Below are 18,005 nucleotides of genomic sequence, written 5' to 3'. Positions count from 1 at the left end.
ACATTCTTCTAGCAGATGTTTTCAAAAGATGGAAAATTTTTTTAAAAATTCCAGTGGGCTTCTGACGAGGACAGAAGACATGAGGCTGGTGTGGAAGGCAGAGGGCTGTGTGACTGCCTGGGCCCACCAGGGGTGAGGTCAAGAGTTCCATGCTTGCTGAGGCCCGGCTTCTCATGGAGTAGCACCAGCTGTTCGTCCCGGCAGCCTTTTTGTTTGTGTTTTCTTATTTACATAGTGTGGGCAGCGATTTTATTTTTTACCCTTAGAACACATGAAAAGCCTGTTACTGTCTTTCAAGGGTAAATGTGAAGCTCCATGAAAGCAGAAATCATCTTTGTATGCCCACAGCACAAGAACAGAACTTCACACCTAACTGGCATGCAGTAAATGCATGTGAACTGCCATAATGCTTAGTGCTCTATAAAAACTCAGCTTTGATTTATATTTTCAGCAAGTTGAACTACTATAAGCAAAAGAAATATTCCATATTAGTGTTATAAATGTAGCAGCTTTCCTAAGCAAAATGAGTGGTTCAATTTTCCCATCCTTTTAGTTTTCCCCAGTGCAGACACTGGGTTTTTCTTTCAAAATTCTTTACCTGAGCCTGAATTAAGCTAGTAACTCTATCTAATATAAAGTCATATTATATTAGGGTTGCTCTACTGAGCTGTATAAATCTGCTTTATCTGTTGAGAAAAGGCATATTTTATCAGTGGGTCAGATAGAAAATGAAGATACTCAAAACTTGATTATATGTTCCAATGGTCTTCACTTCTCATATATGCATTGTATGCTGTTAGTGAAATTTGGGTGGGTCCTTTTCCTTAATAACACTGATTTCTCAATTTCTCTTATGTGCATACTATTTCAAAAGGCTTAAATTCCAGACACTGAGACATTATTAAAATTAGGAGTCAGTCAAGAATCAACCAGAAAAACTTGACGCTTGGGCATGGTAATCTGTAGTTCAATCTAACCAGCTCTTAAAGCTTCTCCTTTCATAATTCAGCACTCCTGACTGTGTACATTAGCTGATTAGATGTGTGAAGATGGCCAGTGAGAGAGGACAGAGCTGGATCTGGATCCAGCACAGGTGACATTCCCTAGAATGATGAACAGCCAGGAGTCAGGTTTCTAAATAGTCTCGTTTTCTGCATCTTTATCATATTCACAGAGCAGTCTGTGCACAGCCAGAGCCCAGGTCTGTCTTTCTCCTAGGAAAGACTGTAGTCCTTGCATTCCTAATCTACCAACGTGTGCAGTTCTTGCACTTTTAATTTATGAGTGTTTGGGGGGGAACTCTCCGACTTGGGAACATATTGGCTCGGTCTAATGCTTGGAGATTATTAAACTTGGAGCTATGCTCCACTATCAAGTCTACAGATCTTTTATTTAGAAGATATGGTGCTCTAAATGCACAAAGAGCTCCCTGTCACCTTCACATTAAAGCCCCTAGTGCCTGGTAAATGGAATTATATAGCTGTCATCTCCTTTCCCCAAAGTTTTAAGAGTACAATGGGCTCATTTTTTCACACTCCATCCCAGCTTCAGAACTAAGAGACCTACTTTGTATTGATTTAAGGTCTCAGAAATAAATAAACCTGCTTCACTGCTGTGATTCACAACAAATTCATGATACACTATTGCATGATATATTTCAAGCTCTTGCTCTGGTTCTCTTTTTCCTCTGGTGAGTGATGGGGGAGGTGGGAGGTAGTGGGGAGCTGCAAAGCTGACAGCCTGATGGTTATTGGAGATGGCTGCTGACTGCAAATCCAAGAACGGACACTGTTGGAGGAGTATGGTTCTTTTTTTTTTTTTTTTTAAACTGGGGGCCAGGGGTGAGAAGCTAATTTACTTGGGTTTCAGGCTGGGACTGGGGAGAAGAAAGGTTAAAGGGAGAAGAGAAGGGTAAATGGAATAGCAAAGCTTCCAGTGAACACTAATTTGCAAAGACAGAGCTATGAACATTTATAGAAAGAGAGAAAGGTGAAGAAAATCCAGCATAAGAAGGTGTAACATATGACTGCCTGGAAAATGAAGAAGCTGAACGGCTCTACCTATGGGATCATGCTCACAGTCTTAGGAGGGCATTTAGCTTGCATTCAGGGACAGTGTTTTGTTAGAGGCAGAAAGTGCGGAGACCCTGCATGCCACGGAACCTGCGAGACAGAGGCATTTCTTCCCTCCCAACACTCAGAAAGCAGCACAATCCTGGAAGTTGAAATGGACACTCTGGAGCGAGGGCAGAGAGATGGCAAAGGTGCACACATAGAAAGTGAGCCAGAGACTGCTCAGTGAGGTGAGAGGGAAACCGATTCTAGGATTTTAGATTTGGTTTAGATTTTAGATTTGGTTGTGTACCTGAGTCCATATTATCTTTACTGATTCCTGAAATAAGTACTACCTAACTTTGGACCCAATGAGTTTTTTTTTTTTTAAAGATTTTATTTATTTATTTGACAGAGAGAGAGATCACAAGTAGGCAGAGAGAGAGGAGGAAGCAGGCTCCCCGTGGAGCAGAGAGCCTGATGCGGGGCTCGATCCCAGGACCCTGAGATCATGACCTGAGCCGAAGGCAGCGGCTTAATCTACTGAGCCACCCAGGCGCCCCTGGACCCAATGAGTTTTAACTAGTATCTAAACACACAGCACCCAAGAAAACATCCTCCGACCGTGTATAGGGTCAACAAGGCCAGTGGTGGGGAAGCAGGAGATAATCAGGCTCCGAAAGCCTTATGGGACACTGTACAGCAGATCCCCAACCTTCTACAGAGTACTTCCAAATGGTGGAAGTTTGAGCTGTTTCTCCTGTAATCCTGCTTATTTCAGTTTTGTCTGGCAAGAATGTTATTTATGAAACCAGTTTCCTTTCTATCTTTGAATAGCATTTTCATCTTTGCTGTGTTTGTTCTTAAGACAAGGCCAGACCCTGAAAGCAAAGTACATGGGAAAGATTTTGGTTTCATTCAATTCCACGCAGGTTACACCACAACATTAGGAGCTGCTTTGCTAATTTTGAACACTATTTTAAAAAAGGAATTGGTCTATCTATGCAAAGGAACAGGCTGTAGCTAAATGTAAGAAAGAACTTCATATAGATGAAAGAGACTGGCTCATAAAGTACCGAGCTCCCCTTCAGTTGGGTTTTTTCAAGCATAACCAAATGATTATTTGGCAGTGGTGTTACAGAAGAAATTCAAACAATGGTTGGTAGTTGGGCTTTTGAAGATCTTCCACTTCCAATAATTATAACTCTATGGCCACTTGCTGTCGTCAGTAGTAGCAGTACTACCATCACTACTATGTGGTATTTATTTTTATGTAATATGGATAAGAAATGAGATGAACACATTTTTCAGTAATTATGCTTTACGACTCCCATTCCTAATCTTGCTACTATGTAATAACTTCACATATCACTAACATGTAATCTACCTAGTATATAACACCCTTATATGTAGCAACTATTTTAGATCCTACTCACCCTCATCCCCAATCTATCCTCCCCCTGCTCCAGCCTAACATAATTTCCTGGCTATAAATTAATACACATCTTCACAGCACAACAGAGTATTAGAAATTAAAGAGTATTTAAGATCAAGAGATCCTCCGATCTTCACCTTGAAGTGGGAAATGTGTTTTGTAAAGAGGAAACTGAGACTGAAATAGATGAAAGCCCAAAGTTACTTACCTAATAAATGGCAGGGAGGGGAATGATCAATAGTTTTTGTTTGCCTTTTTTTTTTTTTAATCTACACGTTTTGTAACTTCAAGAAGTTTGAGCAAATTTTAAGAGGCTGTCAAACACGGTAATTCCTGAGTCTGTATTTAATGCCTCAGGCAGAGCCTCAGAGCTTTCACTTCATCTAGAAGTTCAGTATTGATACTTATCTGAGGTTCTCCGAAGTCATTAGTATCCAAGCCACCATACCTACACAGATCTCTCTAGTCAGAGGCAATGTCTAATGGAGCTCTAATGGAGAGAAATTCTACCCTGCAAGGTTCCAAACCAGACGATCAGGCTGAGGGCAGGTCACAGTGACTCCCTAATGGAGTCAAACATACCTGAAGAACCAAGGTGAAACACAAAACAACTCCTTGAGGAACTACCAAACCCGAGGAACATCAAATGAAACATAGAATAACCCCCAAAATGGGGCCAGGTTTGCCCATTCCGTGTGTGCATGTGTGTGTGTGTTTGGGGTATGGGGGAATAGGGCTTGAAAACCAAGGAGATGTGCCCATTGCAATCCTTTCTGAGAACTCATTCATAATGCTAAAGCCAGGCTTACTGAGAAAGAAAGCTCAAATGCCCTCTTTAAAGGGAGAGTGATCCCATCTGGAGCTTCTGGAGTACAGGGACTGTCTATTTTAAGAATAGGTAGTTAGGGACTTTTAAAAATGCAAATTGCTGGTCTGATCCTTAGAGTGATTATGGGCTATTGTAGCAACAAGTCCTTGGGGACTCCTGTAGACAGATGACTGACACATATACTACCCTATCAGGACCGAACATGGCTTCTCTGACGTTAACGGCTTTCCAAAGTGCGGTGATTGTCTTTAGATAACATCTATTGGGAAAGTCAATACATGAATGTACTGCTGTGGTGGGCACTGACATCTAACATTTTCTTAAAAGGAATTTTTGCTCTCAAAGGATCAGAAAGTAGAGAGAATGTTGTGTTTGTATTTCCTTTCCAGGGCCTGGATCATGAATTGCAACAAGAAAGGACTCCATATTCATCTCAGGAACACTGCAACAATGTCAGTGATTTACCTATATCAACACATTTAATCCTCACAAGACCTGGTAAACAGGTACTATTATTATCTTCATTTAACAGTTAGTACAACTGCGACCCAGCAAAGTTAAGAAAATTGTCCCAAGGTCACACAACTAGTAGGTGGTAGAGCCAGGAATTAAACCCATGTAGCTTGCGTCTAGTGTCCATGCTTTTAACCATTCCAGCTCTTTGAGTTATGTGAAAGTTATAATGCTCACTCATGGCGAGAGCCAAATTATCTCTCCTTTTTAAAAAAAAAAATTACTTTCATTTATGATTCTTTAAAGTTATCTCTACACTCAATGTGGGGCTCGAATTCACGATCTCAAGACCAACAGCCACAGGCTTTACTGACGGAGCCAGCCAGCCAGGCGCTCCTCTCTCCTTCCCTTCTTGAGCCTCCATGACTCTCTCATGTTGTGTGTCACAGAGTCACGGGGGAGTACAGAGAATATACAGTACAAGTCCCCAGTCCCACAAGCTCACAGGAGGAACTCTGATATTGTATCTGACAAAATGAGCAACAACTTCACATTTCACATTGCACAGACACATAAAAATATGTTTGGAAACTATGATTCAGAGGAGGACTTGTATCAAGTCTCAAAAGCAATGTTAGAATTAAGGCCCTATAGGCCTAACATATATAGCCTTAGCCACACCATCATCTAATCTCTTCTTTTCTGGCAGATTCAGTAGGGACAGGGTAAGGGAGATGAGATTATGGGAGGTTTTTTTCCCCTTAAAGGAGAAGCTTTAAAATGTCACATATCAACTCCTGAATCTATAATCCATCTATCACAGTCATTGGCACATGCCTACCTCCACAGACAATTAGGATAGGCTATAAATCGCAAATTCTGATTTGTCTGTGTATATTTCACCAAGTCTGGGGGATGGACTGAGAACTAGCAGGTCTCATTTACATCAGTGTTCCCTTACAATACTAGTCCTTTGAGCCTACCCACCACCTAATGTCACGTTAAAGATATTGTGTAGAAACAGAGAGGAGTGGTGGGGTAGGGGAAGTAAATCTGAAAGTTCCTGGAAATATCTAGTGGCACCCTGACTTAGGAGTTTATGACTAAAAACGGTCCCAGCCCTGTAAGGGCCCACCTTACCAGTTCCCAGAGCAGATAGGCTGCTGTCTTTGTCAGGCTAGCATGACACCCTTCAAGACAGGTAGTCTGTCCCATCCATCAGGTCTCTCTTGCCACTCAGTGAGACATTCTAAGCCATCTGCCACCTAGAGCCTATAGTTTGTAGAGCTAGAAACCCATGATCTTCTACCTTGGGTGACATGACATAGCAGACCCTTGGAAGCTTCTCTAAGGTCATCATGCTCATGACATTTGCACAAAAAGGAAAATGACCAGACCATCTTCTCTTCTCAGATCTTGTGGACACTAAACACAGGGAGCTGAGCCCATCTTGAATGAAACTTGGGGGGACATGGAAATTCGTGTTCTCATGCTGATTTAATCTCTGCCAATGGAACCAAGTCACTTTACCTCTGTTTTAGTCTTCCCATCTGTAAAACAGCCCTAACACCACTAGCTCACCCCAGAAGGTCACAAGGAGCTGGACTCATGTTGTTGATTTTAAGTTTCAAATAAAGTCATCCAGACTGCTTCTAATGACCAGCCCACTGCCTTTAGTTTAAATGGCAAATCTAGGGGCGCCTGGGTGGCTCAGTGGGTTAAAGCATCTGCCTTCGGCTCAGGTCATGATCTCAGGGTCCTGGGATTGAGCCCCACGTCGGGCTCTCTGCTCAGCGGGGAGCCTGCTTTCCTTCTTCTCTCTCTCTCTGCCTGCCTCTCTGCCTGCTTGTGATCTCTGTCAAATAAATAAAAATGTTAAAAAAAAAAAAAAAAAGAAAGGAAGAAAGCTACTATATAAATAAATAAATAAATAAATAAATAAATAAATAAATAAATGGCAAATCTACTTCTGAGGCACTTAAGAAAACCCAGATACCACACTTCTCAACTTGGTAATATTCTCGGTGTTTTACAAATAATTACGGGGACAACAAAGAGCAAGACAGACAAGGAAAGAGATTATACAAATACTGAGGTAACAAGGGTAAAGGGATAAAATTACAAATGCAGGAAGCACTTTCTGGTTTTGGAACAAAAGACACAGTGGCAAAGGATGGTGCCTCTGAATAAAATGTGTAAATGTACAGTAAAACCACTGAAAGTAAAATAACAGGAAAACAGACAGAATATTATTTTTTATTTGCAGGTTACTACTGTTGGCTACAAAGAAAAAGCCTTAAAAAAGTGAGAGTCTTTGGAAGCAAAAGGTAGGAAGGTCTAAACTAATTAAAAACAGGTCGGCTAATGACAGGCAACATCACGTGTGCACTGAGATGGAGTGTGGCCATAAAAGCTTGACGCATACATGCAATGTATTAAGTTGGGAATGTGTGTCTCTCCAGCTTCATGTCTATTAAAGGAACAAACAATTTACATGTTGCTGTATTACAGGAGTATGATAGGTGGTGTGTCAACCCTTTCTCTTTAAATTGAACCATGTTAAGTCAAATCAGTGATGGGGCTTGGGGGTGGGGTGGGGAGGGGAGGAGAAAAGCAGGGAGAAAGAAAGTTCCAAAAAAATCTCTGCCTCAGCAAAAGTTTTCATTAAAATTTTAGACAAATGATCCCTGTGTCCTTCTCCCTTGCTGCCTGGGGCTCCATGCTATTTCTATGCAAATAACAACCTCGTGGTTTATATCTTATTATTTCCACCGGAGCTGCAGCGACATGACCTGAGACGTGTAAGAGCTGGTGGGGGGGGGGGTGGGATTTGGAGAGGAGAGAGAAAGAGAGAGAGAGAAAGGGAGAGATGGAGTGGGTGTTCACTCAAGTGTGAAAAAATATTGTCAGGAGTGAGCGTCAAGAACAAAAAAAAAAATTGCAGGGATAACGTGTTTATTTCAGTCCCCCCACCCCCAACCCCCACCATACCCCCCCCTTGCAAACCGGCACCTTTTAAAATTCATTGGGCATCAGGCGATCATGCACAATCCATCTGCTTTCACTTTATCATTTGCATTTCATGCCTCCTGGCTTTTGATGTGCTGATACTTTGATGCAGTCAGGAGACGCGCATTATCATTATTTCAATTTTCAAAGGGGTCAATGGGATCGGCACTTGCACACACAGATTTCTTTTTTCCTACAACCTCTGCACACCCCCTCCCTTCCTATTCTTCACCCCAATGTTTAACATAAAGGATGAAGACTCAAAAAGGTGGGGGTCAAATGTTTACAGTCTCAAAGCTTGCATATACCACCTACATTTCCACTTTGCACAGGTACACACACACCCCAGCAAAATGGTCAAGGCTTAAGGAGGCTCTACAGTGTTTTCAGACATACACAAAGACTTCCTCACACATGGATACTCAGGGAGGCATAGAGAGAGAAAGAGAGGGATCTAGAAGCAAGATACAGACACAAAGAGAGACACCAGCACTCACCCAGGAAGAGACTCGCCCTCAAAGTGACCTGCTCACACCCACAGAGACAGATTCCTACAGAAAGAAAGGCAAACAGAGATGTCGAAAAGCACCACTTACACACAAAGACAGAACATGCAAAAGGAGTGAGTCGGAGGAAGCAATCTAAGCGTGCAGCTTCCATATAGTGTCCTTTTTTCATCCTAAATAGGCGAAGGGGCACACAGGACATTCTGAATGAATTTGCATGAAATCGGGTGTCTTCCAACAACATGTCTGTGTACTTAAGAGGCACTGACATGAAGACAGTGAAGCAGGCAGGGCAGGATTAGGTAACCTCTATAACTTGATCTCTCCATTCAGCTACAAATGATCACGTCCTTCTGAAAAGGAGCATTGTCTGGTAAGTTACAGCTGCAGCTTTCCCCGTCTTTTCCCCTGCAACTACACTTCTCCTTCAACAAGCAGCCCTGCAGGCGATGAAGAGGGGGGAACATAATAAATCTGATCAGAACAATTCAACCAGATTTTAAGAAAAATTCCCTAGTGTTTTCTTTATGGCACAAATGGAATTCAACTAGCAAGTTTTTAGGCAAAAACCAAAAACCAACCAAACAAAACCCCCAGCAGAAGCAAAAGCACCTTTGCTTTTTGTATTATTCTTTGTGCATAACATATTATTAGGGAGAAAATAAGAAAACGTAATGAAATACATTTCAGAAATTAGCTCTTTGCTAAGGGGAAAGGATGGGAACATGAAGGGAATACATGTGTCTTTTTCAAATTCTACCCTTACAGATAATCACACCTACAATTCTTCTCTATAGTCATCAATATCTCATCTTAAGAAGGTATCCAAAAGAGGAACTTAAAAAAAAAAGGCAGTTACTCCCACAGCAAAAGTCTCCTTCAGTAGTGGCAGTTCCCAATCTTTATTTCTAAGCCACTTCCCAAAAAGGGAGCGGGGTGTCCAAGTTTGCCATTGGTAGCTCTGCTTTTGCCTTTACTTGGAGGGAAAAGCAAGCCAAGAAGGATACAGACCTCATATGAATGTAGAGAGCAAACTGATCACATCAAATGATTCTCCTCATTTCTGACATCTCCAAAAGCTAACTGGACCAATGGATGTATCAGCTTTTCAAAAAGGAGATAACAGGACATTTGATTCCTATCTTTCCCCTGGAAAGTCAAGGCTTGATAAAGTATGTGCAAGTCTAGTAAACCCGGGATCTGATATAATTCAGCGTGCATATAACTCAAGATAAATCAGCAAATCATGTAAGAAAGACAAATAGGGAACTGAGGATCAACGCTTTGTGCCACATGCTATGTATTTTTACTCATGTTTTCCCATTTGATGTCCACCATATCACTTAAGCGTGTAAATTATTACTCCCCTTTGATAGACAAAGAAAGTGGAGGAGCTGAGAGGTTATATGAGTTGTACAAGGTCAGCCAGCCAGTTCTTGACTATTACATATTCCTGGCTCTGGAGAGAAAATAATTTTCCTATGTCTGCAGAGAAGTCAGAACTACATTGCCTTTTGTACATCCAGGTATTCACTCTTACAAGCAGTGACCTCACAAACTTTTTTTTCTTTCTCCCACCTTAGAAAAGCCCCAATGAGCTCGTATTGAAAAGGCACAAGAATTTCTTTCCTCCCTTCCTTCCTTCTTTTTTTCCTTCCTCCTCCCTCCCTCCTCCCTTTCTTTCTTAGGATTTATTTTGAGAGAGAGAGGAGGAAGAAAAAGACAGTAAGCACGGGGGAAAGGGGCAGAGGGAGAGAGAGAAACCTCAAGCAGACTCCCCACTGAGCACAGACCCTGATGCAGGGCTTGATCCCACAACCCTAAGATCATGACCCAAGCCAAAATCAAGAGTCAGACACCCAATTGACTGAGCCACCCAGGCATCTTGCACAAGAATTTCTTCTTCGGGAATGATAAATCTGTCATACTCTTTTCCAGCAATCCATCCAAGCATGTGTCCACCCATCTCTCTATTCAGTATTTACCAATTACTTCCTCTATGTACAATGGACCACTGTTAACTGTCCTTTTTAAGAGGTACATTCACAAATTTCTCAGAACATTAAAACTTGATATTGTCAACACGTTCAGGAGATGCTTCAGAGATAGCTCCGCATCTGGGAAGAGATCTCTTCACTTATTCATAGAGGAGAAAAAGGGAAGGAGAGCAGAAAAAAAAGGCATTCAATCAATTCTCTTTCTAGAAAGACACTGGAACGTAAATCCTTCAGAGCATGAGTTCTATATGGTTTGTTCATGAACATATCCAAAGGGCTTGGAACACTGCCTGGCACATAGCAGGTCCTTAAAATATTTGCTGAATACAACAAGTGAATGAATGAATAGGTAAGCAAGGCAACGGGCAGGAAATATGGAGGGAGAGGGAAACAGATTGAGGGAGCATGGCCTGAATGGCTTCTCCTCAATCAGGGTCTTGAATTAAGAATTCACAATCATCTCCAAACAGCTTCACATACTTCTCCCAGACCCTAGAAACTTACTTTGTTGAGGGCCCCAGCTCCGGTCAGAATTAAGTGAGAATTTTCAACCTGGATGGTTCTCTGTCCCAGCCGGACAAGGTAAGCCCCAATCCCAATGGCCCGGCATGTAACCTTCAAAAAGAATAAATTCAAAAAAAAGAAAAGAAAGAGAGAAAGAAAAGAATAAATTCTACATGTCACATATTTATGTCCCTCCCCAGCTATAAGAACTAAGGCACAGATGTATAAAATCCACATTAACAGAAAAAAATACTGCTTTTTGCAAAGTTTGATTAACAATATTAAGCCTCACAATTCCCTGGTCAAAGAAAAGATGGTACAGAATTCACTGAATGATTCAAGTATTAGACCCTTAAAGGTTCATAGGCTCTTTACTCTCTTATACTTTTGCCTGTTTCACAGATGCTTGGCATCTATACTAGAGGTAAGAACAAGGAAAATTAGTTAAAAAAAAAAAAAAAAGAAATTCAAGCTGTTATAGCTCTGTTAGAATGCTTAGAGAAAAAAGTTAAACTAAAGGCTAAAATGAGGTGCTAGGTTTATCTGGGATATTCAATTATTTACACTAGGATGCACAGTGAAAATCAAATTGTAGATATATAATTTTTAAGAAATCTTCTCATTTGGGACTGAATAGCAGAGATGGGACAAAAATAACTCCTAGTCACACAGTTGGTCCTTCAAAAAGGTCATATTCTGTTAAGATTTACCAGGCTGATGGTGATGATCTCATCATAGGCCAATGAGGATTCTCCAGCAATCATTCCAGAGCCTCGAAGGTTCTCTGCTCCAAGTCCCTCTTCCTTCCCAATAATATCAGTTATTTTGTACCTAATGGATACAGCCATGCCAAATTATAAAGGTTAAACACAAGAATAACTATCCATTAAAAATAACAGCCATTCAAAGGCTGCTAAAAGCATCCTAAAAGCTTATTTAAAGCCAGCGCTCTTATATACTCTTCTTATACTTTTCATTCATGTATCTTTCCTCCTTAGCTTGGTGCCTATTCTTGCTGGAAGCAATATAGTATAGCAGAAAGAGCAAAATCTGAAATTAAGTAGACAGGCTTAAATCCCTGCTCTGACACATGCAGCCATGTAACTCTGGAGAGAATAGTAACTTCTGTAAAACTGAGATAATGTCTACCTCTAAGGGTTGACATGAGAGTTAAATTAAAGCAACAAAGAAAGGGCTTGACACATACATGGCGCTCCGATTTAAGAGGCCCTGTCTTACTTTCTAGAACAAGTTTCTTAAAAGTAGGGTCAATGTAGATCTCTCTATAATCAACAGTAGCCATTAAATCAACAATTTTAGATAAATGTTACAAAGGAATAAAAAAAAATTCAGAGGCCGAGTGAGAATGCTCAGCCCAATTTCTCAAGTCAAAAAATCCTTTCTATTTTCAAGACAGGACTAAGGGTAAGATCAAAACAGTACATGCCCATTCCTGCTCTTTCATAAATATCATGTGCATACACGGAGGGGTCCTGGCTTGAGTGTTCTGGAAGGGCAAGTGGAATGTGGGTGGAAATGAAATACTGGCCAAGTTGTCCAGAAAGCATCCTGTGGATCCAGTGGGAGCCACTCATTTGTCTTCTTGGCAGGGGATTTGGAGTGATAGCTAATAATGGGAAATGGGAGATGGGGGAATGCAATTAATAAAAGAAAGGAAAAATACAAAGTTGGAAGTAGAGATGGGCATATATTATTTACTGTTCTGTGTGATTCCAGAAAGCTTGGCACTGGGCATAGTTTAATAAGTTGAAATAATAAATAAATATCCCATGGTGGCTCTTAAACTACTTTTTTACCCTTATATTTCTCTGTTCACTTCTTTCTTTACTTCTAACCTTCTACCAAATCCTTCCCTTTGCCCTTGCCCTTGGCCTCTGGCTTTGCATCTTTACTTCCCAGATTCCTTTGCATTTCTATTTTTAGCCTTTCCTAGGAATTCTCCAATTCTTCCTTTTGCTCTGTATCTAGGCTCTATTTAGAGATAATTCTAGAGGTATGTTGCAGGTAAGGCTAATCTCCCTTAAGGGGTTAATAGGCCACAATAATTGGAGGTGGGGCTTACTGTGTCCTTTCTGGACACATGCAGTCACAAACACTCCTGGGTCCAGTCAGCCTTTCCTGCAAAGCAGATCTTTTCCCTCCTAAGGTCTACATATTGCTTCACAGGGATTCATGACTTGTTAAGTGGCTTCTTTTCCCTTTGTATTACATGAAAAAGAACACAAATTTCCCATTTTCTGCTCTATGGTCTGAGTCTTCTAGTGTTAAGACTATCATTCTTTGAAGCAGTACTAAATTTTAATGTTATTTGTAATAAAAATCTTTGTATAGTATAATACAATTAACAAAACACATCCATAAAGACACATGATTTTTGATCCTCACAGCAATCCAGTGTGATAAGTAATGTCCTCTCATTATAGGTAATAGTGGCCAGGATTTTCAGCTGCTTACCATGTACTCAGTCCTGTGCTAAGGGCTTTACATATATTAATTTACTTGATCTTCATTTTACAGATGAGGAAACTAGCTGAGAGAAGAAAAATGACTTGCTAATTTAACAAAAGCAATATGCAAAATCAATAATATTTAAAAAAAAAGATTTTATTTATTTACTTGAGAGAGAGAGACAGCATGAGACAAGGAGAGTAGAGGGAGGAGGAGACTCCTTGCTGATGGGGAGCCCAATGTGGCGCTCAATCCTAGGACTCCCAGATCATGACCTGAGCCGAAGGCAGACGCTTAACAGACTGAGCCAGCCAGGCACCCCGCAATTAATAGCTTTTTAAAATATCCATTATAAAGAGTTAAAAATTATAATGGGGAGGGGGACTCCCATTCAGAATATCAAGAAAAAGTGCAAAACATTTAGGAATAAACATTTTTTTAAAAAATGGCAAAACCCCATTATACCCACATGGTGCATCACAGTGCCTCTCGTGTCACGGTGAACTGCCAGGGCACTGTGGGATATTTTAAATACCTGAGAGAAACACTATGATATGGAGTTCCTGTTGGATTCCAGGCGAACTACTAGATTTAGGTAGTTCATAATTAAACATTAGATAAAACTACATTCCTTTGGACAATGTTCTATCTTTGCAAAGCTGGGTTTTCAGTTTCTGTGGGGGAAAAAAAACAAGTTCTGCACAAAAATCAATGCAGAACAAGAAATAAGGGTGACTACATTCAAGATTAATCCAAGTCTTGAGATTTTGTATAGATGCAGATATCCCATTAGTAAGTAACTGTAATTATTTAAAAATTAAAAGAAAACCTTTTCATTTATGTATATGATACCTCCCAAATAATTATTGTTAGAGTATAAGTACTTATGAAGTTGTTTGGGTCTGACTACTTAATAAACAGAAATACTGGGTATATCTTTTAGCCCAAAGATGCTATGAAACCATTACTGAGTCAGCAAGGGTGTTATGAATCAAGAAAGACTGGGAATGTCTGGCATAACATATATGAAAAAAAAGCACAAAACTTTAAAAGATACACCTCAATAAATGGAAAAACATATACCAAGTTTCTTGCTGACAGATCTTCCTAAATTAATTGATAAATGTAATGTAATTTGAATCAAAATCATTATGGAAAGATTTGGTTATTTAAAAAATGAGTCTAATATAAAAAGATAAAAATAGCAGTAAAACACGGGGAAAAAAATTAAGAATGTGGGGAAATCTGTCCCATTAGAATAGTTAAAATAGGGGCATCTGGGTGGCTCGGTGGGTTAAAGCCCCTGCCTTTGGCTCAGTCGTGATCCCAGGGTCCTGGGATGGAGCCCCACATCGTACTCTCTGCTTAGCAGGGAGCCTGCTTCCCTTCCTCTCTCTCTGCCTGCCTCTCTGCCTACCTGTGATCTCTCTCTGTCAAATAAATAAATAAAATCTTAAAAAAATATAGAATAGTTAAAATAAGGTGGCATTAGCTCAAGAACAGACAGCACAGAAAAACAATACAAAGCCAAGTAACTGAGTTGAGATTATTATGAAAGGGAGAAAAGCACGCATTAGTCAATTAATGGTTTGGAGTAGTTGATTAACATTCTGGAAAATACTTGAAGATAGACTGTAAAAATGTTCAACCTCACTAGTATTCAAAAGTACCAATTAAGGGGCGCCTGGGTGGCTCAGTGGGTTAAAGCCTCTGCCTTTGGCTCAGGTCATGATCTCAGGGTCCTGGGATCAGGCCCCACACTGGGCTCTCTGCTCAGCGGGGAACCTGCATCCCCTTCTTTCTGCCTGTCTCTCTGCCTACTTGTGATCTCTCTTTGTCAAATTAAAAAAAATAATAATAATTGCTCTTTTAATCTTATTTTATTAATTGACAAAATCAATATTGGCAAGGGTGCAGAAAATTAAAGGGGAAGAACAAACTATCAGATATTTCTGGTGGACTGCAGATCTTGGGAGGGCAATTTGAATTTATCAAAAATATCTTTAAAACAGCCATTATTTTTAGCCAGTAATTCCACTTTGAGAAATTAGTCCAAAGGGAATAATGAGAGATATTCCTAAAAGTTTTTATTAAAAAAAACATTTAGGGGCGCCTGGGTGGCTCAGTGGGTTAAGCCTCTGCCTTCAGCTCAGGTCATGATCTCAGGGTCCTGGGATCGAGCCCCGCATGCATCGGGCTCTCTTCTCAGCAGGGAGCCTGCTTCCTCCACCTCTCTGCCTGCCTCTCTGCCTGCGTGTGATCTCTGTCAAATAAATAAACAAAAATCTTTAAAAAAAAAACAAAAACAAAACCAAAAAAAAACATTTAGCGCAGGAATGTAGCAGTAAATAGTGGGGGAACAGTCTGAATATTCAAAAAATATATATTTATTTTGATAAATTATTATGAAGCCATTAAATATCATATTCTTAGTAATATTTTAAGAATATGCAAAATTTCCCCCAAAATAGTTTTTAGTGAAAATAACAAATTACAAAAGAGTTTTTCCATTATGATTCTGATTATGTAGAAAGGAGGCATACATACACAGAAAAGGCAGCAAGAATATAATATACATTAATAGCAGTTATTTCTTGGGGTGCTTGGGTGGCTCACTTGGTTGAATCTGACTCTTGATTTCAGCTCAGGTTGTGATCTCAGGGTTATGAGATCGAGCCCCCATGTGGAGCTCTGTGCTCAGTGGGGAGACTGCTGGAGATTTTCTCTCTCTCCCTCTCCTTCTGCCCCTCCCCCTGCTCACATTTTCACCCTCTCTCTCTAAGATAATAAAAAAACCTTCAAAAAAAATTATCTCGGTAGGATTATAGCTGATTTTTATTTCTTCTTCATAATTGTTTACAAGTTCTAACGTTTTTTCTAAAACGAAGAAATATTTTATTTTATTTTATTTTTTTTAAAGATTTTATTTATTTATTTGACAGAGAGAGAGATCACAAGTAGGCAGAGAGGCAGGCAGAGAGAGAGGAGGAAGCAGGCTCCCCGCGGAGCAGAGAGCCCGACGCGGGGCTCGATCCCAGGACCCTGAGATCATGACCTGAGCCGAAGGCAGCGGCTTAATCCACTGAGCCACCCAGGCGCCCCTAAAACGAAGAAATATTTTAAACATAATTTAAAAACATCCATCAATCAATAAGTTCTTTCAGCTACTGAGTAACAGAGCTACGATTCAAACTTAAGATTCCCTGATTACATAACAAGCAATCTTCATTGCTCTTCGAGGTCATGATCAGCAGGTCATGATCATGATCATATTCTCCTTTCTCTAATCCATGGCCAAATTATTCTACGACATATATACCTACCTGGATTCTCCTTCGTCCTCTACATGTTCACAATGGACAGAGTTGAGAGCACTGACTCTCTTATAATCCTGAGGAGTCAGATATAAATATTTGTATCCCTGTGAAGCACAAACAGTTTTTAACTCATTATTTGCCATCAGCACATAACCAGAAGACACAGCAGAGCATGCACAAAACAGCTTGTTCCAAAGCTAACTTGAAATTGCCACATGGCTAAAAAAATAATAGTAATAATAAAAAATAAAACTAAAAAAAAAAAAAAAATTGCCACATCACTTCTTTAACTTACTAACTAACAGAATACCAGCATAGACAGTCCTCGTTTGAAAGGTGGAAAGTTCTTATTTCTCTAGTCACTGACTATCCTTGAAACAAGATATCTTGAGGCTACAATTGCAAGTATATTCCATCCATTTCATTTTCATCAGGGTTAAAGGGTCATTTTCCGAATTTCTGTGACACCTCTATTAAAGACATCAGCACAAAATTAAAGAACTGTGTGGATTACTATTCTTTACTTTCTCAAATCCATAGTTCCATAAAAATATAAATGGGTAAGATCATTGAAAGGATCACAAAAAGGTAATATTAAAATCAGAACTCTATGCAGTGATAATCACCAGTGAACACTGAATTCATGCCTTTTGCTGTTTTCAGTAAATTCATAATTCCTATTTACATTAAAAAATCATACTAACTTTTCAAAATTATTTACTTTTGCACATACATCACACACTCACAAGGTAGGGTTATAGGATGTGTTCCTATACATGTGTTCAACTTACGTGAATTAGTCATGCAGTCAAAAAAATAATAAATAAGCAGAGGAAGATGTTTTAATACTGTGAGAAATTAGGCCAGTGTTCAACTCAATGAATTTCACCCACAGTGAGCACAACACGGAAGAGACAAGAATCTGCCCCTGAATTTGAATGACTTCTGACAAGAATCTTATAGTGCTGAGAATCATTAGTATGTCAGTTACCATGTCTTTACCGAGTACCTCTTATGGGCAAGGTACTGTTCTAGGCACTGGAAAAACAAAACAAGATGAACAAAACAGACAAAATTTCCTGACCTTATGGAACTTACGTTCCAATGAGAGAGATGGAAAATATACCAATAAATAAAACATATACTATTAATGAGAATAATGTTTAAGGAAAAGAAAAAAGAGTGTTGCAAGAGTTGAATCTTTAGGAAGGAAAGCCCAGGGAAGGCCTTGAAGAACAGAAGAAACAGAACATGAGGCTATCAGGACGGGGTTGGGGTTCGGAATTCTAGGCAGAAGGAACTGTAGGTGCAGAAGCATGGAGACAGGAGTGTGCCTCATGAAGTTCCAGAAAGAGTAAGCAGGCCTGTGGGGCTAGCATGAAATAGGACTGTCCGCAGCAAGAAATGAGGGCAGGGTGGTACTGGAAGGCCAGGC

General features: G+C 40.0%; 1 protein-coding gene across 6 annotated transcripts in view; it reads right to left on the bottom strand.

Annotated features, from left to right (window-relative positions):
* ACACA (acetyl-CoA carboxylase alpha) overlaps positions 1–18,005 on the bottom strand; it is a 290,224-nt gene that overhangs the window by 54,299 nt on the left and 217,920 nt on the right. For all 6 annotated transcript variants that reach the window (XM_045985474.1, XM_045985475.1, XM_045985479.1 and 3 more), the window contains 3 exons: positions 16,577–16,674; positions 11,495–11,615; positions 10,785–10,895 (listed from right to left, as the gene is read on the bottom strand). In XM_045985474.1, the coding sequence (XP_045841430.1) occupies positions 10,785–10,895; positions 11,495–11,615; positions 16,577–16,674 (330 nt within the window). The remainder of the gene's footprint in view (positions 1–10,784; positions 10,896–11,494; positions 11,616–16,576; positions 16,675–18,005) is intronic.

The sequence above is a fragment of the Meles meles genome, chromosome 18 (assembly GCF_922984935.1).
Source record: "Meles meles chromosome 18, mMelMel3.1 paternal haplotype, whole genome shotgun sequence".
Lineage (NCBI taxonomy): Eukaryota > Metazoa > Chordata > Mammalia > Carnivora > Mustelidae > Meles > Meles meles.
The sequence above is the reverse complement of the archived record's forward strand: the minus strand, read 5'-3'. Positions and strand labels throughout refer to the sequence as shown.